Source organism: Vulpes lagopus, chromosome 3, assembly GCF_018345385.1.
Source record: "Vulpes lagopus strain Blue_001 chromosome 3, ASM1834538v1, whole genome shotgun sequence".
NCBI classification, from domain to species: Eukaryota; Metazoa; Chordata; class Mammalia; order Carnivora; family Canidae; genus Vulpes; species Vulpes lagopus.
Genome location: NC_054826.1, coordinates 107,538,102 through 107,558,534, shown reverse-complemented (window position 1 = coordinate 107,558,534; position 20,433 = coordinate 107,538,102). Strand labels below are relative to the sequence as shown.

The following is a 20,433-nucleotide window of genomic DNA, read 5'->3' as shown; positions in this document are numbered from 1 at the left end:
TGCTAAAGGGATGAAGAAAAGCAAAGCAACAATAATTACATTATGAACAGCTCCCATTTGATGTGCTATTATTATATGCGTGGTGCTGCACTAAGCACTTTACATACATATTCTCCTTTCACGCTCACAGCTCTAAGACAGGTATTACCTGCATTTACAAACTATTAGAATAACTAAGACACAGAGAGATGAAATCTTTCCCCCACGTTTCCCTGCTAATAAATAAGTAGAGCTAAAACGGAAATCCAAGCCTGGCCCCTAAGCTTATGCTCCTTCCCAGAAAGTAGGTCAACTGGAAAGATCATGCAGCCAGGAAAAAGAGATCAGTAAGGAAGCTAATATTCAAATGGAGAAAAATATGCTTGATCTGAAGTCCTAAATAAACCAGCATGTACACCATGACGGCAACTGTAGGACAATACAGGCAAAAGGACAAATGCCGAACAGAATTATGCAAAGGTAAAGATTATTTAAGTGCATAAGATGATCCCTATTATCTTTTTTCCCCTCAAAACAAGAATCTTTTAAGGTTGCTCTCAATGAAAATGATTTTACTCAACTTTAAATGTTCCAAAGTATTTTAGTAGGTTACAAAGAGTTTTTCAAAAATTGTATTTTAATCAAAGTGGAAGGAATTTCCACAGAACAGAGGGACTCTGCTTCACGTTGCCAATATTTCCAATGCAAGCCTAAGAGAGCTTTAAATAAGCTACCTGTGCAAGAGGGTACAACTCAATTTACAAAGCCTGTGAGAGACTTCAGGTTCTCTGACTTGGGCCAGGCTCTGGCAGCAGTACGTACCCCTGCCAGGAAGTAGTGGACAACTCTGGTGTATTTACTCACCTGGAAGCAATGTGTTAAGTATTCATGCGAAGATCCCTTTGGCTTTTTTACTTTCTTAATTATTAAAATTTCATGTTTCCTATTCAGTTCTACATCTACTAACTCAAGAGTTTCTCAACCTCAGCACTACTGATATTTGGGGCTGGATCATTCTTTATTGTTCTGCACATCATGGAACATTTAGCAGTATCCGTGGCTTCTACTCATCAGATGCCAGTAGTACCCTCTCCACTCTCCATGTTATGTTAGCCAAAATATCTCTCCATGTTGCCAAAGAACCCGTGCAGGGCAAAATCGCCCCAACTAAGAACCAGGGATTTCACTGCGGCCTCAGCAAAATGTGGAGTAATTCCATTCAAGGAGCCTGAATGGGAAAATGAGCTCACAGGATTGAGTGGCCCTCCCCAGTCCCATCTGCCTACAAGTAGCTGATTAGGGGATACTCGAAAAGATTTGGAAGTGTACAAAGACCTGCAATTTGCAAAGTCTAGGAGAAAACAGGAAGGCATAAACTGGTCTCCATCAATCTGAGCTCCCTGATGTACTTGTACTCTAGAAACTTGCGATTGTCCGTTTATGTACAGATCCATATCCAACAGTATGCATCTTGCAGACGGGAATGCTATGGTCTCAGGTTTTACTGCAGAATGACGAGAGCGAACCCAGAATTGCAGTATTTATCTCATTTCATTCTTTTCACTGCTTCCTCCCTGCCCCCCTCATTTGTCCAAGCAAAGAGGTGAAAACAAGAGAAGGCTGAGGAAGGAAGAGGGCTGAGGCTGCTCCAATGCAGCAGGAAGCCCCAGCCCCAGCCCCAGCCCCAGCCCCAGCCCCAGCCCCAGCCCCAGCATACGGAGGGCTCAGCCACGCCTTCCCCATACTCGGTCCTCCATTCTTTGCCTTTCACAGCCCACAGGGCCAGCGGTCAGGGATGGCACACTAAGTACGTGGCAGAGCCAGGGCTCTAAATCAGGGGGAGGAGGAAGCAGGACGAGAAAGCAAATTTAGGATGAAGACCAGGCACCTAAGCTCGGACGGGTTTCTTTCCCTGCTCCATCACTTACTGGCAAAGGGATCCCCCCATGAGCCTGTTTGTTTGATACAACCATCATCTACCTCACAGGATTTTGGTCTAGTGAGGCGTATTTAAAAGATAAGGCAACAATATGAGGAACTATTCTGAGAAGCAGACCACAAGCGCCCTTCAAAGCTTCTTCTACATCCAGACTATTAAGAGTCTGGATGCAGGGACAGTAACTGGGCTTTGTTTGTTCTTTGAAAATGATGTTACCAGAAAGCATATGAGGGGGAAAAAATGCCAAAAGCCATGGGGCTGCCAGAGAGCTGCATGCAAATTCAGCCAGGCAGAGAGAGAGGTGGACAGGAATGCCCGACTAGAGGTTGGGATGGGATGGGATGGGATGGGATGGGGCGGGAGGGGGGGCGGCGGTATCTCGTTTACTCACTGGGCCCTAAGTTTTCTCAGAATGACTTTCCTCTAGAACAGTGAGCTTATGGTCACCAAAGCTAAACAGTCTTCTAGAGTTTTACTACTGCTTCACTTGGTATCTTCAGTGCACAGAGGCAGTTGAGCAAAACCATCAAAATAAATATTAAATCATCAGCACTGTCCAAATAATGGAACAAGATCTGACAGCTTCGCCTGCAACTGTCATAAAGGGGAAAAAGGCATATCACATGAACGTGTAAACCTATTGTTTTTTAAGAAGTATGCCAGCTTAAAAGCCTACTTCACTTCCTAGACCCCCTACAGTCTCCAATTTTTTTTTTTTTGCCTTTTCTCAAATACTAAAATTCAAGACTTCAAAAATGTTTTAACAGTGCCTAAGAGGCAATTTTCAAGAAGTATGCACCACACTGTTAGGTTTTGTTTATACGGAAATGTCAAGTCAGTTCATACTGTATTTTACCTCACCTCATCAACAAAACCTCGGCAACGCAGAAGGGAGGCAAGCATATATTTTTGATTCTGATATTCCCCAGCCCGGCCTCCAGGAAAATAGGTCTATTAAAGTAGAAATGGAGTTCATTCAGAAGATGTAGCTGAACTAAGCCAACTAAAACACACAGCTTCTGGCATTGGAAAATGATCTCTGAGAAACAAGTTTTACTAAACTGCTGCTAACTGGAACTGGATGCTAAGTCAGTATTCACCTACCTAAAACCAAATCCAATTCAAAAGAACTAATCTTTTTGTAAACTATAATTTAAATGAAATGACACATTTTAAGACCAGCCAAACTGCAGGAGATTCAAAAGAGTACACTCAATTAAAAAAAAAAAAAAAAATCAAAGCTCAGCCTCATTTGCAATTTTTTTCTTTAAACATCAAATATTGCAAAATATAAATCTGCTAAGTCATCTCAAATATTCACGTTGAAAATGAAAGTCTGCCACCAAGTACAAATAAAGTTCAAATCCCTGTTGATTTTTAACACACTCTCAAGCTCTGTAAGAAGTGTTTAATCTAACAAGTATGACAAATGACTCTCTAATAGCTTTTAAACCAAGTATGATAAATGGAATTTGGAATAAATTAGTATACTATGAGCCGTCCCTAAAACGTCATGCTATATTTTCAGCCCTACAGTAGCTCTGCAAGAATTTCAACTTCCACTTATTAACAACAACAGGCTACATGAAACAGCTCAGGCTTGGAAATGTCTGATTTCAACAGCCTGTTTGCTAGGGTAAAGGAGAAAGATGGGGAAATCTTTCTCATTAGCCATACCAATATTTACAGTAGAGGAAGAAATGTGTGCAATTCACAGGATGTACTCTACTTGAAAAGCATTTGTGATCATTCAGTGTAAACACAAGCATTTGGAAACTAAAAGTTTCTGCTCAGACACAATTTCCTCTTTCTATCCTTGAAAGCAGCCATTTTTAGGCAAACTGCACTTGGACTTTTAAAAAAGGTATTAATATAACTGTGGATAATTAACCACCAGTAAACTACTTAGTGACACTGCAAATGTGCCCATACTTTATTATTCTGAACAGATATAAAGTCAATGCTGATTACTGCATACTGATCCCATCTTCCCCCAGCCCAGTAGGGAAGCAAGCACTAAACACATCCTCTTCCTCCCCCTGCCCACACCCCTTCAGGAAACTAACCAGCCCCTGCAACCTTGACCCCTGCGTAACTGAACAGCAGACCTGTCAAGCCCATGGGTGCATGCCAACCCCAGCATGAGCAATACAGCCACGAAATCTGAGAAAAAGCAAAAAACCAACCAGAAGGGACAACAACGACTGAAGGGAACGGAGGTGGATGACAGATCAAAGGTGCCATCTTTCTGATGGATAAGGAAGAAATAGTATACATTGCTCAAAGTGTATTAGAAAGTACAAGTACTTACGAAGAACTAAGCAGAGCTAGCTCCTCAGAAAACATGGGCAGAAAGACCAAAAATAGATTAAGGAAGAATCAGCACAGGTATCTGACATAGATAAGCAATTGCTACCCCATCAAGACCCCAAATTGCATTTAAAAAGAGGAACATCATATGTGGTGGGCAGACCATACCACTTTCTCCTGAGGTCGGGGATGGTGGTGGGGTGGCAGCAGTGACACTGTGTTTGTCCCAGACAGTCTCCAAGATACCTATCAAGAAAGGAAAAACTGAGTTTAAGAAACAAAGTCTAACCTATGAAAATCAGATTTAGAAAAATGATATCCCTGATCAAACATCAGTATTTAAACATCTCTCTCTCCACTGTATGTCCACCTGAACATTACTGGACAACACCACTTGGATGTTCTAAACTCAATTTATCTTCCCCCACAAACTCACCACTATTCCTCTTACGCTCCTCCCCTAGCCCACAGCACCAGCCCACACGATCTCGGCCTCAGGCCTCTGCTGGCCCATCTGGCCTTGCCCACATCCCCACACAAGGCTGCACATGCCAACCTAGGTGCTACTCCTTCCACATCAACCTCTGACCTGCTCTCCTCCTTCTACTCCTGCCAGACTCACTGCTACTAACTACCCCTCAGAGCTCTACCCACTTGTCATCATTCCCAGAAATCTTGTCTGTTCAGTCCTGCCTGTGAGTAAAACACGCTTCGACTAGAACTCTTAACACACTGGTTTGAGCTGTCTTTCTCCCCTACTAGAGTACCCCAACCTAGAGGCAGAGACTGTTTTATTCTTCTCTGTGTCTCTTTACAGAACCTACCACGTAAGATGATGGATCGTAAAAGCTTTTGAAAACACTGTGTTTTCAAAATATTTAATAGTATAATGAAGATGAACCTTGAAGTATCACACTAAGAAAAGGAAGCCAGACACAAAAGGCCACATACTGTTTTTCTTTTTATGAAAAGGCCAAATAAGAAAATCCATAGAGAAACAGATTAGTGGTTGCCAGGGGCTCAAGAGGGAAGGGCAGTAAGGAAAATGTTCTGGAATTAGATGGTATGATCATTCTGCATTCACTTTGGAGAATATATTAAAAACCACCAAGTTGTAACACTGTAAAATGGTGGATTTTATGCTATGCAAACTAATCGCAATTTAATACATTTTAATGTCCACATAGCAGGATACAGAAGTATCAGACATGGTCCTTGATGACAGAAATTTAAGCCTCTGGTTGGGGACATCAATAAATGTGCCGTGAATGAATAACTGCTCTGAGGTATGGGTTTCCCCTGGGGAAGTGGGGAAGAACAGAGGGCAAATGACAAGTTTACTTTGATCAAGCATTCTTCACTGATTTAAGTGCCCACTGCATGCCAAGCACTTCTATAACCCCTACGAAAGAAAAAAGTTCCTAGACACCCAAGAGGAAAGCCAGGCAGAGGAGCTGGAGACAAAAAGACTTTTTTCAATACAGCAATCCCCTCAAGCAGCAGGCCCAGGCCCTCTGCACCTCAAGGGTGCCAGGACCAGAGCTGCACCTGTGCCTCCTCCTCACAAGCGGCGAGGCCCTGCTGGGGCCAACACATTCCGCCCTCACCACACCTTCCTGTCTCATTCTGTGGTTTACTTTTGCTTTCTGTTTCTTACTCCCCACATGGCGTCATGAGGCTCTGATAAAACAGACAAGGTGACGAAGAAAATGCTACTTACAACTACAACCTAGTGCAGAGGGTGCTGATTCAACACCTGATCTTGCTTCCCTGCACAGAATTTACACATTTCCCATCTTCCCCTCCTCCAACTTCTCCTGATATTAAAGTCAAATGATTTTCAATAAGGTGTTTGCCACCCACCATAATAAGAATGCAGTGCTGAGCATTTCAATCCCACCCCTGTGGCCTGACCTATACCTCATTCATCACAGTCACAGAATGGCCCAATCCAGATAGACAGTAAAGGAAGTGGGTGACAAGCACTTTCGCAGGGCACTTCAGAAAGTGTTGGACACTGCGCCCACTGCACACAGTACAGGCCACACTCTTGCTGGTTTTCAGTTCTGTCCTGGTCCAACTGAAATGGCTGCTCAAAATGAGCCTGAAATGCCTCCCCACACCTACACCCCTTGCCAGCACCACAATGCTCACCTGTCAGGAGCCCAAGCACAGTCTGCACCTGGTCCAGCAGCAACTTCCGCAGCTCCTCCTTCCGAGCCACGCTGAGGTCCTCACGGGGACAAGCCAGCTCTTCCGAAGTGGTCTTCAACATGATCAGCCCAAGGGGGGTGGTTACAGGGGACTGGATCAGCTGGGGGGAAAAGGAAGTTCTGAGCGAGGCCGTCGGGCTGACAAAGATACAAGGAGGACGGAGGAACATTAGCCCTCCAAGTCCCTCCATGCGTTTAATCTCACAGGAGCGGGCCACACATCACTCAGGACTCTATAGTCCATTTATGTACCTTTTTAACCATTCAAAGTATATTCTCATCTTATTCTAAGGACAAAATTCTAACCATGAACACAACGCTCTTTTACATCTAACGTGACAGTTTTTATACACATCTACGTTGCTAATAGAGCCTTGGTCACTCTGCCCAGATCTATGTATTAGCCACAGAGAAATGGGTGAACCAGTTTATGACATCTTTTCAACATTCCGGTGTTAAATCAATTTTACGTTTCTATGCTTTACAGGCTTTATGAAAGTTTGAGATTAAACACGTAGCAGAACAGAAACATGCATACCCTAAGACCATGCCTATGATTTTGCCAACACCGACATAGCATATTTTAGTTACTCTATCACCTGCAATATCCACTATGCTGTAATAGTTTCCTTAAGCAAGACACAGAAAAAGGTACACTCTCAACACCATAACACTACTTTGAGCTTTCTAATCGATTTCACAAAATTCAATCACTATTCAATTCGGTTTGTTAGTTTCTAGAAATGGTAAAAGCAAGTTGCCACTAAAATTGTTGTGTTATAGGCTACAATCTATGTGAGGGCACACAATTGAAGAGACAGACACCTGACCATCTTCTTCGCTTATAATTAACTTTAAATGTAGTTCATTCTCAGATACAGATGAGCCATTTGCTTATTCAATCTACAAAATGATTGAATAATCTACAAAATGACCCACAGGAGGGTGCCAGGAACTGCAGCCAGACAGAGTATCTTTCACCACTTCTAGCAGTACAGGGCACTTGCCTTTCCCTTGAAAGCGGCTCTCCCTATTGCAGATGAAGGGAAAGCTCATCCCAAAGAGCAGGAAATGCCTTCAATGGTGGGAACTCAGGAAAAATTCAACTGCCTTCGGGAGTAGCACGATGTAAAAACAGTGGCCAGTAATGGCATATTGAAAATCCTATTACGTCAATTCTCTTAAAGGCTACCACTTCAAATACACCCTCCACAAGCTTTCCTTCATTTTGCACAAGTTTGGGCTACTTCTAACAACTTGAAAAAATGCAGGAGGGGAGGAACAGGAAATCCCTGCAGCAGCTTTTCTTTACAGAATAAAGAACTGAGGCTTCAGAAACATCTCCTTCCACCCAGAGGTCTGTGGGTTATCAATTTGTACTTTAAAAGATTTCTGAGGGCAACAACTGTTAAGGAGGAGGGTGCTTGCTGGGATGAGCACTGGGTGTTGTATGTAAGTGATGAACCACTGAATTATACTCCTCAAACCAGTATCGCACAGTATGTTCACTAACTACGATTTAAATAAAAATTTGGAAAAATCGGGCAGTCCAGGTGGCCCAGCAGTTTAGCACCGCCTTCAGCCCAGGGCCTGATCCTGGAGACCTGGGATTGAGTTCCACATTGGGCTCCCTGCATGGAGCCTGCTTCTCCCTCTGCCTGTGTCTCTGCCTCTCTCTCTCTCTCTACCTCATGAATAAATAAACATTTTATAAAATTTTTGAAAAAATAAACTTATAAAACTTTTTTATTACTCCCCCACCTCTTGCATTTCTGTCTTTCCCCTTTACGTCTTTTGTCACTATTTTCCCCCAAAGCCCTCATTCTTACTCTCTCAGTTGGGAATGCCTTGGGGTTTTTTGGTTTTTTTTTTTAAGATTTTATTTATTTATTCATGAGACACAGAGAGAGAGGCAGAGACACAGGCAGAGGGAGAAGAGGGCTCCATGCAGGGAACCCGATGCAGGACACGATCCTGGAACTCCAGGAACACGCCCTGAGCCGAAGGCAGACACTGAACCACCAAGCCACCCTCAGCTAGGAATGTCTTGTATTATCAAATATTCCATTTGGCAATACATTTTCCTGTGGATAAGAAATGTTCCGTGCTCCCGGAAGTAAAAAATTCCTACACCATAGGGAGTGCAGCCGAAAGCCCTCCAGTCTCGCATCATTTGGAAAAAGGGAGGCAGGTTAAAAAAAAAAAAGCTAAAAATGAAAGTTATTCTTTACCTGAAAGAGTAGCCTAATCAAATATTTTTTTCTCACTAGCTTTGTGTCCAGCTTGTTAGTAAAATGGTGTTTCCCTTCACCATCATCACATATATAATTTCAGGTAATCCTCTGCAATTTACTTTAACAGAGAATAAGCACTTTCAGGTTGAAGTTCAGGTTCTTAGTGTGAGCTTCTTAAAAGGTTCAATAATTTTTACTACACCACTGTATTAGAAAAGAAATGGCAATTCTTTCTATGCTGCTTGACCCTTCATTATCTGGTCCCAGGCACAATGTGATCACAGGTCCAGCTCAGCAGATTTCCGGAATCTGAATAATAGACGCCTGAAAGGTGTGATGTTTGGGCTAGTGTTTGGGGAGAGGTGGGCGCAGAGGTCAATTTCAACTTCAACTACTTCCTTCTCTAGTGGCTACAAAGGGTAGAACAAACACACAAAGCTGCAAGTATCTTTCTGGGGCCCTGAATCAGCTCCTCTCTTGCCTGTTATGGTGGTCACCACATTGATGGCAGAAACTGGATAGACGACCAACCAACCATCACAGAGTTAAAAATGAAAACAAACAACTATGCACCCCAGACAGCAAGCAGGCCATGATGAAACTGACCCAGAAAAAAAACCTTTCAGATGGCTTATTCAAAGGACTGTATGATGGGGGCACCTGGGTGGCTCAGTCAGTTAAGCATCCGACACTTGGTTTCAGCTGAGGTCTTGATCTCAAGGCCATGAGTTCAAGCCCCACATTGTGCTCCACAATGGGCATGGAGCCTATTTAAAAAACGAAACAAAACAAACAAACAAAAAACAAGCATTGTAGGAAGGTGAGGTTGACTCTAGAACTGTTTGTTCTTATTTATCACTACCTAAAGGAAAGCTCACTTTATCATTATCAGAAATGTTAGAACTGAGCACCTTTACTGTTGACATGGCTTTCATGCCACTGATTGGTTCTCATGAATAAATGAGAAGCAGAGAATAACACAACTGAAGGATTTTAGAGATCACTTAGTCCAATCCTCTTGTTTCACAAAGAAGGAAATGGAGGCTCCAATAATTGGCAAGTGTTGCTAAAATCAAAGATGATTTGTGACAAAACTGGACGCAAATCCCAAACCCACTTGTTCCCTCCAGTGCTCTTGCCACGATGGGGTGTTTCAAAGTCAGAGTTGCATGAGGTAAATGGAGTCACTTCTGAAGGGTGGAAAGAGGGAAGTCGTGGAGAACAGAGGAAGAAAACTAGCCTTTTTAAACTTCCATGAGCACTTCATCTAAAAATGCTACTCCAAACTGCTATTTGTTACTATGAATTATACTTCAAGAGTAGACAGGAATCGTCTGTTCTCCTCCTCGCCTGGCTACTGGTAGGACAGTGCATGTCCAGCTCACATGCCACTGCTTCTTCTCACAGGGCATGCCACTAACCAACCCAGGGAATGCATTCTCCCTCCGGGGGGGCCATGGAAAGTTACCACAACTGTCCTCATCTTGGAGTGAAGGCAAGAGTGTCAGAGAAAGCCAGTAAAATCTCTCACCTCATGTCCTACCACTCTAGGCTTGCTAGCCTCCTTGCCATTCCTCAGAGTTTTTGTACCTGCTAGTCCCTCTGCCTCAAATACTGTTCCCCTAGATACCCACATAGCTCACTCCATCACTTCTACCTAGGTTTCTGCTCAAATGGCTGCCCCTCCAAAAAAGCCTTCTATCATCATCCCATCTACATAACAACCCCTGACATTCCCTTCTCCCTACTCTGGATTTAATTTTCTTCATCATACTTATAACTACCTATAAACTTTTTGCTTATTGTTTATGGATGTCTGCCCTTTGAGATCAGAATCTCCACAAAGGCAAGGACGCTGTTTTTGTTTCATTACTATATCCCCACCACATGTTTAGTTTGGACATGGCTGGTATTCAACAAATACCTTAGTGAATAAATGAATGAATCTCCTTTGCAGTATCAGTCCAACAAATCCCTAGATAAATGGATCGCTATACAGAGAAAAAAAAAACTGAATGAAGAATTTTTGTGCCACTTGAGGCACTTTGAGAGAAGCAATAAGGATGCTGTATTTTTTTCAGCGGCCCATCATTCAAATGCTTTGTCGGGAGAGCAGACAGAAGGTTAGAAAATGGTACTGTTCTAGAAAATCCTCAACCTACAGTCACTGAGATACCGATTTTCAGAGAATTTTACTCCTATGAACTGTATGTAATACCTATTTCCTGCATACCCATGACTAACTCAGTAATATGAAAATGTTTTTAACTTCATCACAGGATTCAAATGAATAACAGCATCTCCTGCCTGGCTTTAAAGTCCCACCTTCACTCTAATGACTTCCAAATCCTGACCTGCAGCTAGATCTCTTTCCTGGGCCCCAGATCCACGGCTCCCAACATCTCACTAGATGCATCTTGAATGCATACTCTGCCAAACTGAATTCCCCATCTTCTAACCAAATCCATTTCCTCCTCCATCAACCCCTGGCCTGGAAATTTCGCCATCTGAGCCAGAAACCTCCCTTCCCTCACCCCTACCACTCAGTCACTGACCAAAGGCTCTTGACTGAGGCTCATAAGTGCCCCACCTCCATCCACCAGCAAGGTCTCTGGGCCAGGTCCTCCTTGTCTCACTCACACTTCAACAGCAGCCTCAGGGCACCAGCCTTGCCCCTCTGCAACCCTCAATGTTCCATTGCTGTCTTTCCAACACAACAATGTGGCCAAGTGTTCTACACACTTTTCATTTGCTCCCAAAGAAGGACTATGAATTACAAACTGAAGCTCCCATGTAAAAGCAAGGCCCTGCCTGGTCTGGCCCCAGCCTATCAACCTGGCCACTTACTCCAGCACCCCACCACCTCACATCTCACCCAACAATACTGAAAATACCTCAGCTCCTGGAAGCTAAATGCACTCCAAAGACACTTCCACACAGTAATTACCACAGTGCTGGATAATTATTGTTTGCACAGCTAGCCCCCCACAAAATTATAACTATTAGAGGTCTCATCCTTGTACCCCAACACCTGGCACAGTACCTAACAGGCTTTCAAATCTCTGCTGAACAAAACTTCACTAGAGGTTAACAAAGTGATTGGGTTTCTCCCTCCTCTTTCACCACTGCACAAAGGTACAACATGTGTCAAGAATGCAAAGTTAAGCGAATGAGATCATTTATCCTACAATGAACTCGCTCCTATGGTTCCAAAATGCTAATCTTAAAACTCTTCTTCAAGACAAGGAAATAATCACTTCTACAAACATACAATTTATGAGATGAGGTTTCCTTAGGTATATCCTTACCTGTAAAATGTTTGTAAAAAAGTCATGGTAGAACATGGGCCAATCTTGACGGCCAATATCAACAATAACTTTGCAGAGCTTGTTCCGGATAAAGTAAGGTAAGGTTTTGTGGTGAGCCAAAAGGAGTTTGGGCAGGCAGCTACGGATTTCCATCTTATCTTGAGAGGGGACCCCAAGCCACATTTTATTAATCAGATTCTGAAAAACAAATACACATCTTTTTAGTTAACCATGTAGACACAAAAATAACTGGTCTTCATCCAATGATTAGCTATATCATCTCAAACAAAAAACTCTGCTTTTAAACAAAGGTTTAGGGCAATTTGGCAATAAGAGTACTAGGAATAGGAGTCCCTGGGTGGCACAGCGGTTTAGCACCTGCCTTTGGCCCAGGGCGCGATCCTGGAGGCCTGGGATCGAGTCCCACGTCGGGCTCCCAGTGCATGGAGCTTGCTTCTCCCTCTGCCTGTGTCTCTGCCTCTCTCTCTCTCTCTGTGTGTGACTATCATAAATAAATAAAAATTAAAAAAAAAAAAAAAGAGTACTAGGAATATTCAAACCCTGTGATATAACAATCTCATTGCTAGAAAGATCTGCTAAATAATTTCCCAAAAACAAAAGGCTACAATGGGCAAAAACTCTCTATACTACAACACTACTGTTTCTAATGGCCACCAAAAACTGAAAAAACAATTTTAATGTTCAAAAATAGAGGAGAATGACTTGGTGAATAATGGTATAATCATTTGGTGGCATGAGCGATATGAATATAATTAGGCTTTAAAAAAAAAGATGTGAATTGAAAGACAAAAATTGGCAGAGAGCTGAAATAAATGAAAATGTCTGTGGTTGAGATAACAGTATTATGGGTACCATCTCTCTCCTCCCAAACTGTTTTTCTTTCATTATCTTTCTATTTAAAATGATAACATGGAAGGAAAAGTTACATGTTACACAGCAAAAAACCTACCTACTTACCCAGCCTCACCCAGTCTCACCTTTCTCAGGTCAGAGACAGAAAGCTGCCCCAGAACAGCAGACATATTGAAAGAGGCAGTGAGTGGAGCTACCACTGTTTCCCAGCCTTCTACACATTGAAGCTAAAGTCTAGTGACAATAACCCAGCACTGTGACCACAAAATACTTCTCCAAACAGCAGAAAGTCATCTGACAACTTACCTCAAACACCGTTAAACTGTACATCATGACATAGTCATTTCTAGTGCTGGAGAGGAAGTACAGGCAGAGTCTCCATGCTCCTATTTGCTGGGCAAAGTTATCAAGAAGCTCCTCTGGAAAAGTTAAATAGCAACAAAAGAAGGCTATGAAAAGACAAGAAACCAACACAAGGCTGGGCTGTCTCACTAGTTTTTTAAACACATATCTCTCCATATCATGTGAATAATGCCAAAACCAACTAGAAAAATCCAACTGTGTCTTCAAGATAAAAAGGACAGACCATATAACATTTTTCTGACTCTGAGGTGACCATGAGCATGGACAGTGTGTTCAGCCATCTACAATCCAATAGCCTATGGGCACTTATTTAGGCAGAAAAAGTTTCGCTGTTAAAGTTCTTACTTAACCTGGGGTGCCTGGGTGGCTAAGGCAGTTAAGCATCCAATTCTTGATTTGGGCTCAGGTCATGATCTCAGGGTTGTGAGATCAAGCTCTACATCAGGCTCTGCACTGGGCATGGACTCTGTCACCCCCATCCCTCTGTCCCTCCTCCTCAAAGAAAGAAAGAAAGAAAGAAAGACAGAAAGACAGAAAGAAAGAAAGAAAGTTCTTACTTAACCCAAGTATAGACATACAGTTACAAAAGTATCATTTATAAATAAATAAATAAATAAATAAATAAATAAACAAACAAACAAACAAACATTTCACCTTATAAATGATGGCTAATTGTTAACCTGTTTCCTCTGGGGTACCAGCTATATTTCTTTAGGGCTCACACTGTTCACACAAACACAAAATGATGGCTAGAAAAGCAGGACAAGAAAACATTAAGGCGGGCAGCCCTGGTGGCTCTGCAGTTTAGCGCCGCCTTCAGCCCAGGGCATGATCCTGGAAACCCGGGATCAAGTCCCAATCGGGCTCCCTGCATGGAGCCTGCTTCTCCCTCTGCCTGTGTCTCTGCCTCTCTCTCTCTCTCTCTCTCTCTCTCTCTCTCTCTCTGTCTCTCATGAATAAATAAAATCTTAAAAAAAAAAAAAAAAAAGGAAAAGGAAACATTAAGGCTAACTTTATAAATTCAGGACGAAAAAAATGCAAGAGAATTAAAGACAGCTAATTCTCTTTATTTGGTGTTCATATGGTTTTATTTTAAAATACCACACCAAAAAAAGTCTACAAATAAGAGCAGCAATCACAGAAGTTGCCAGGAGCAGCCCTGTTCACACCAAATCATTGAGAAATGATCTTCCTCCTCCTTAGGTTGCTGGTAGCATAAGCCTGAACCCCAAGACAGCAAGCACTAAGAGTCTGTCACCATGTTTCTGGACACGCTGCCCCTTAATCACCTTGACCTGCTACACTGATCATGAAATATAACACAAAAAGGGTGAAAACTTTAAAAATCAAAACAAACATAAATTTAAAAGGGTAAAAAAATAATTAATTTAAAAATTAAAAACTTAAAAGAAAAGAAAAGATAAATAGCAACAACCCCAACAGATTCTAGGAAGCCCCTGGAAAAGAAACAAGTACAGCAGCCTATTCTAGTCCTAAAATTACTGCTCTGCTAGTACTCTACAACACAAGCTAAATGCACTGAAGCAGCCTCACTGAAAATCCCATACAAGGAAGCTGATGGCCTAGTCTTTCAACTAGGTAAGTCTGTTAACAAGCCCAGAGCAGGAGTCACACCAGAGAGAATGAGTTCTGGCTGGAAATGAGGAACTTCGGGCCAGAGACTTTGCCACTCATTCCTGGTGATCACTGCTCCTCTTTGAGGCTCTACTGTGAAAATGACCAGATTTTCCCTTGAGGTTCCCTACAAACAGCTGTATTTCTAAGCACTGATAACACACCTCTGGTGGAGGGTGAGTAGAGCCCCGGTAATAAAACGCCTCCCTCCTTTCTCCCACCTTGCTAGGAAAGCCTTCAGTTTATCCTAAGATATCAAAAAAAGCAGCAAGTCGTTCCAGCCCACACACTCAGACAAAGCTCCAAAGACTAGGTACAAAGAACTAAGGCACACATACACCATATAGAACCAAACCCCCAGGGATTTCCCCTTAGCCTGCATTTAAATTAGACAGTTTAGTATCTAGTTATTTAAAGCTATTTTAAAATCATATTAGAATATGATTTAAGTGCAGAGGTTCCACTTTTAATTCATGAACACTGAGGGTGAGCAATGTTTGCTTTGCAAACCAAAGAATTTAGAGAAAAACCAAATGCACTTCAATTAATAAGCTAAAAATAGGACTTTAAGATATCAGTGTTGGGATATAGCAGACTGATGTAAAGGACAGATCCTTCACTTGCTTTGGTAAAAATCACCAGTGATATTTTTACTGTAAGTATAAAGTACTTTGGTAGCATAAACCTAACAAGATGACTCTGGACGTAGAACAGTTAGCTCAACTGAGTAATAAGAGAATCTAGGGAAGCAAGCAGAGTGGATTTTCTACAACAAATGCCTGATTATCTATTGGGTGCAGCTTCTGTCAGCGATCCCGTTATAAATGTTCTAGTTCTCTATAGTATATTCCCTCAGAAAAGACAGGCATGTATAGGGCAGGCCTAAAAGAGACCACCAAGTTTAAAAATTTAAAAAAAAAAAAAAAGTAAGAAATTCACATCTACCAGGAGCTGATGCAAGAGATGCCAAGAGAAAATGAGCTACAGCCAAAGGCCTACTGGCCACCTGGAAGTCTGGAGACTCCAGGCAAGTTTTAGACCAAAGGAAGAAGTCAGCCCCAACAGTCAACTGGCCAAAAGACTTAGAGAAGCCAAGTGGGGCAGAGAAATGGGCCTCCAGAGTCCTAGAGACAGAAAAAGGCCTCGCCAGAGGTGAAGGCAATGAACGTAAGGTCAGTAGAGAGCAGCCAGACATCCAAGGGGAAAAGCCTTTAGGTTGGGATAGAGAAGAAAACATTTTTTGTTTTCAAATTCAGGGGTTAAGTGAGGACAGAGAGAAAAAAGATTACTCTAGGACCAGTGCAGCATGTCTCCGAGGCAGAGCTCTGACACTTGAATACACATTCTAGTTTACAGTATGCTTTAATGAATTGTTCATGTAAATAAACATGATATTCAAAAGGATGTTCTAGAAGGTGCTAATGGTTCCCAGAAGACCTAAGGTAATTTTATCTATATCTCTCTGTTGTTTGAAACCTTTATTCATTAAACTTACAGAATGCGACAGACAATAGTAGAGATAAGAAAAAAGAAGCAAGAAGCCCCCAAAAGGAATACCAATTAAAGGACCTTTGGACACTAGATAAGGTTTGGATTAGACTTCCACACACCAAAACTACATCATTTTGACACTTCTGTGAGTTTTAAGTTAATAGTCTCAGGTTTCTCTTATAGAAGTTCAACAATCCTGAAATTAAGAACAAAGCAGAAGGAAGGGTTTTCCACACTTAGCCAAAGGAAAGAAAATCCATTGCTACGGATTATAGTGGGCCCATGGACTGTATATAGCCCTTACACAGCTAGATTCGCAGATGACACCGACTAGCAAAGTAAGAGCAAAAAAAGCAAGAATTCCAAGGGAAACAAGCAGGCTTGACCAGCCCAGGCAATAAACTCCTTCCTCCTCACTAGGGCCTTTTCATTTTAAGTGACTCTTGACAACTCAACACTTACCTATCTCACGTTTTCTTTCATTGGTTGTACAATCGTGGAAAAATTCTGTCATCAGACTTTCCAATGCCCTGAGGGAGGCTTCTTCAGATGCCTAACAAAGGAATTTGAAAGAAAAAAAATCAGTAACTGTATCAGTGCTACTTTCCTCACTTCTCTCCAGGTCACATTCAACAGCAATGGTAATTTACTTCCTCAAACATCTTGGTTCAACATTCTTCAAATGCATGGGATTCAGAAAAACTGAAGGGAATTTCCCAGCTGGCTCAGAACCCAAATTTTGAGTATACTCTATAAATTCATATTACTGTGCAACCAATTTTCAATTATTTATGCTAAGGAAAAGGGAACAAATACCTCAAAATTTAATTCCGGAAACATATTAAAAGCAAATTAACAGGGATGCCCGGGTGGCTCAGTGGTTGAGCATCTGCCTTCAGCTCAGGTCATGATCCCGGGGTCCTAGGATTGAGTCCTGCATCGGGCTTCCTGCAGGGGGCCTACTTCTCCCTCTGCCAATGTCTCTGCCTCTCCCTCTCTGTCTCTCATGATTAAATAAATAAAATCTTAAAAAAAAAAAAATTAATAGCCCCTGGTCCTGACTAAACAGGCAAAGTGAAGAGACTCAGGGAGAAGGGGAGGGCTCCCTATAGATTTCCTGTCGATATTATACTTGCCCCAAGTCTAAATAATCAGCCATCTCTTGATTCAGAACTGCAGTTAAACTGCTGCCTAGATCCTGGGGGTTTCTGAAGGCATGTCAGGAGTCACCTGTTCTGACAACTCTCCGTCTGGCATGAGCCACCAGCAGAGACAAAGGTCAAGGCAGCTGAGAGCCAAGTGGAGCAGGAACTCAACATGAACACATCCTAGCCACAGAACAACAGCCCGCTGGACTCTCAGCAGAGCTGCTTGGGTGGCAAATGAGGAGAGGGGCTCTCGACCCCAATGCCCATCTTCTCGCTCTTCCATGTAGAGCCCCAAATCTACGACTCTTCTCCGACGCTAGTAGGAGGGATCATTTGAAGCAAGGAGTCCGGAATCCACACTCCTTCACTCATCCGTCTGCAGAAAGGTGAGCATTCCTAGACCATTTCTGAATCCTCACTGGTGTTATCTACCCAGAGATAATCAAGAGAAGTTCTGATTTCTTAATTATCTCTTTATTCGGGTCTCCCCACCATCCTCATCCTCTCTTCTCCATACCCTCTCCATTGCCCCCAGTGAGATCAGACTGTGAAAACTGTACTTTAAAACAAGACCACACTCAAATATATGTATCAAACTAATATTTACCAGAACCTCCACTTGGCAACTGATTTTTGAAGACATTGAGGAACCTGGGATATCTCTGTGGATGAAGTCTCTTAGGACAGGTATTAATTATAGAGGATGAGGCAGGCTTACACCAGCCCGTCTATATCAACCAATACATGCAAACAACTGCAGAGCACACAGGGGCTCCTCCACTCAAGCAGTGTCAGGTACAGCTGTCTCTTCCATGCCACGGTCATATATGAACAGCTGTGCCATGACAACTCACAATGACACGCTGATTGATGAATTACTGTATAATAGCTTTGGCATTTGAGAGTTGTCTGAATTTTCTATTTATGATCAAGATCAGCCCTCTAATCTTACTTTTTTCAAACCAACGCATCAGTTCAACTGATAAATATCCTTGGATCACAACTTAAGCTGTTTTATTAAAAACTACACATTTTAGGGGACCTGGCTGGCTCAGTTGAGAGAGCGCATAACTCTTGATCTCAGAGTTGTGAGTTCAAGCCCCACACTGGGCATGGAGCCTACTTAAAAACAAAACAAGGGCAGCCCCGGTGGTGCAGCGGTTTGGTGCCACCTGCAGCCCGGGGTGTGATCCTGGAGATCCAGGATCGGGTCCCACGTCGGGCTCCCTGTGTGGAGCCTGCTTCTCCCTCTGCCTGTGTCTCTGCCTCTCTCTGTGTCTCAATAAATAAATAAAATCTTTAAAAAGCAAAACAAAACAAAACAAAAAACTACACATTTTTGTTTTCAAATGGAAAAATAACTGGAATGTCAGGCTAAAACAAACCTGCGAACTTTTTTAACCTGTTTCAAATTTTTGCATTGATGAGAACATCCTCACTGTTCTCACTTTCTAGGAAAATGCTGAAAATTCAACCGAAAATGAATTGATATAAATAAAAGAATGCTTTGGTCTGTTTCATAAATCAACCTGGTACACCCATTTCATTTGAAAAACGGATTTGCAGGATGCCTGGGTGGCTCAGTGGTTGAGCATCTACCTTCAGGTCGTGATCTCAGGGATCGAGTCCCATGGGGAGCCTGCTTCTCCCTCCACCTATGTCTCTACCTCTCTGTCTCACTCATGAATAAATAAAATCTTTTTAAAAAAGAAAAAAGGATTTGGTGTTTTTAAAAAAAAGTTTCAGGGCACCTGAAGGGCCTCAGTCAAATTCCAACTCTTAATTTCAGCTCAGGTCATGATCTCAGCGTTGTGGGATTGAATCTGTATTGAACTCTGTGCTTATTAGTCTGCTTGTCCCTCACCCTCTCCCTCTGCTCCTCCTCCTGTTCATGCACTCGTGCACGCTCTCACTCTCTAAAATAAATAAATAAAATCTTTTTTAAAATATAAAGTTTCTGGGAAGATCTGAAAGAATCAAAGAAAAACCTCAAGTTACTGGCAAAAAAGTTTCAAGTTAAAATTAACATAAATTAAGAGATTTGTTGCACTTAAGTCAGCTATTAAAATAAATCAGTAGTTCTGGATCCAAAATGGGTCCCTGAAAACTAAGGACACATCTTCAAATCCCACCTACCCCACAACTTTTTCTTGTAGTGAATCATTTCAGAATCATGATCCTTGAAAACACCTGAACTAATCACATTCAGGCAATCAACCGTCAAGGTCTATTTTGTACTGGTTTTTGAGGCAGAAGTTTGTGAACCTGACAATTACCAGCCATGCATTAAATGCTACCGGGGCAAGTTTAGGACAATCTCTCCAAAGAATGCAATTTTAACTCCATTCCCAGTCCCATCCATCCCTCCCCTGCTCCAACCAAAGCATTCCAGCAGAAAAGCAAAAAGATAAAAATATCCACAAGGATCACAGATTGGATGCTCTCCATCAAATGATGGTTACATCAAAAACTAAAAACCTAATCTAGTTGTATCACCAGGTGTTTCCCAACAAGAACAAACAGCATGTTGCTTGCATTTTCAATCACTTCTATAACTGCAGTACTAATACCTACCTCACGGTGACCCCTGTAAAGCTGCTAGGTATAAAGAATTATCTAATTCATATCTTTGAATTCATAATTCAAAGAATTATCTAATTCATAGCAAATGCTATCATTTGCATTCGGTCTGAAATACCAAATGAAAACAGACCAAAAATAACAACAAAAAATAGAAGTGGTCGGGCCGACTTTGAAACTGGAGATTCACATCCTCAGGCTTTCTGTGCTTTGTCCAAACCTATCTATATGTGAGGCTTTTCCAACTGGATTTCAGAATTGAAACTATGTAAGTTTACAGGAGATAAAAAGGAGGCTGAGGCTTTGTCAAAGTCATACAATTAGAAAAGATATGTTAAAAACATAAAGGATAGACTCAAG

The 20,433-nt window shown here is 42.1% G+C and overlaps 1 protein-coding gene across 2 annotated transcripts in view; it reads right to left on the bottom strand.

Moving 5' to 3' along the window:
• The window catches only part of XPO6 (exportin 6), a 103,051-nt gene that overhangs the window by 55,190 nt on the left and 27,428 nt on the right, over positions 1 to 20,433 (bottom strand). For both annotated transcript variants that reach the window (XM_041748196.1, XM_041748197.1), the window contains exons 2-6: positions 16,808 to 16,898; positions 13,163 to 13,275; positions 11,984 to 12,181; positions 6,383 to 6,542; positions 4,397 to 4,474 (exon numbers count right to left, since the gene is read on the bottom strand). In XM_041748196.1, the coding sequence (XP_041604130.1) occupies positions 4,397 to 4,474; positions 6,383 to 6,542; positions 11,984 to 12,181; positions 13,163 to 13,275; positions 16,808 to 16,898 (640 nt within the window). The remainder of the gene's footprint in view (positions 1 to 4,396; positions 4,475 to 6,382; positions 6,543 to 11,983; positions 12,182 to 13,162; positions 13,276 to 16,807; positions 16,899 to 20,433) is intronic.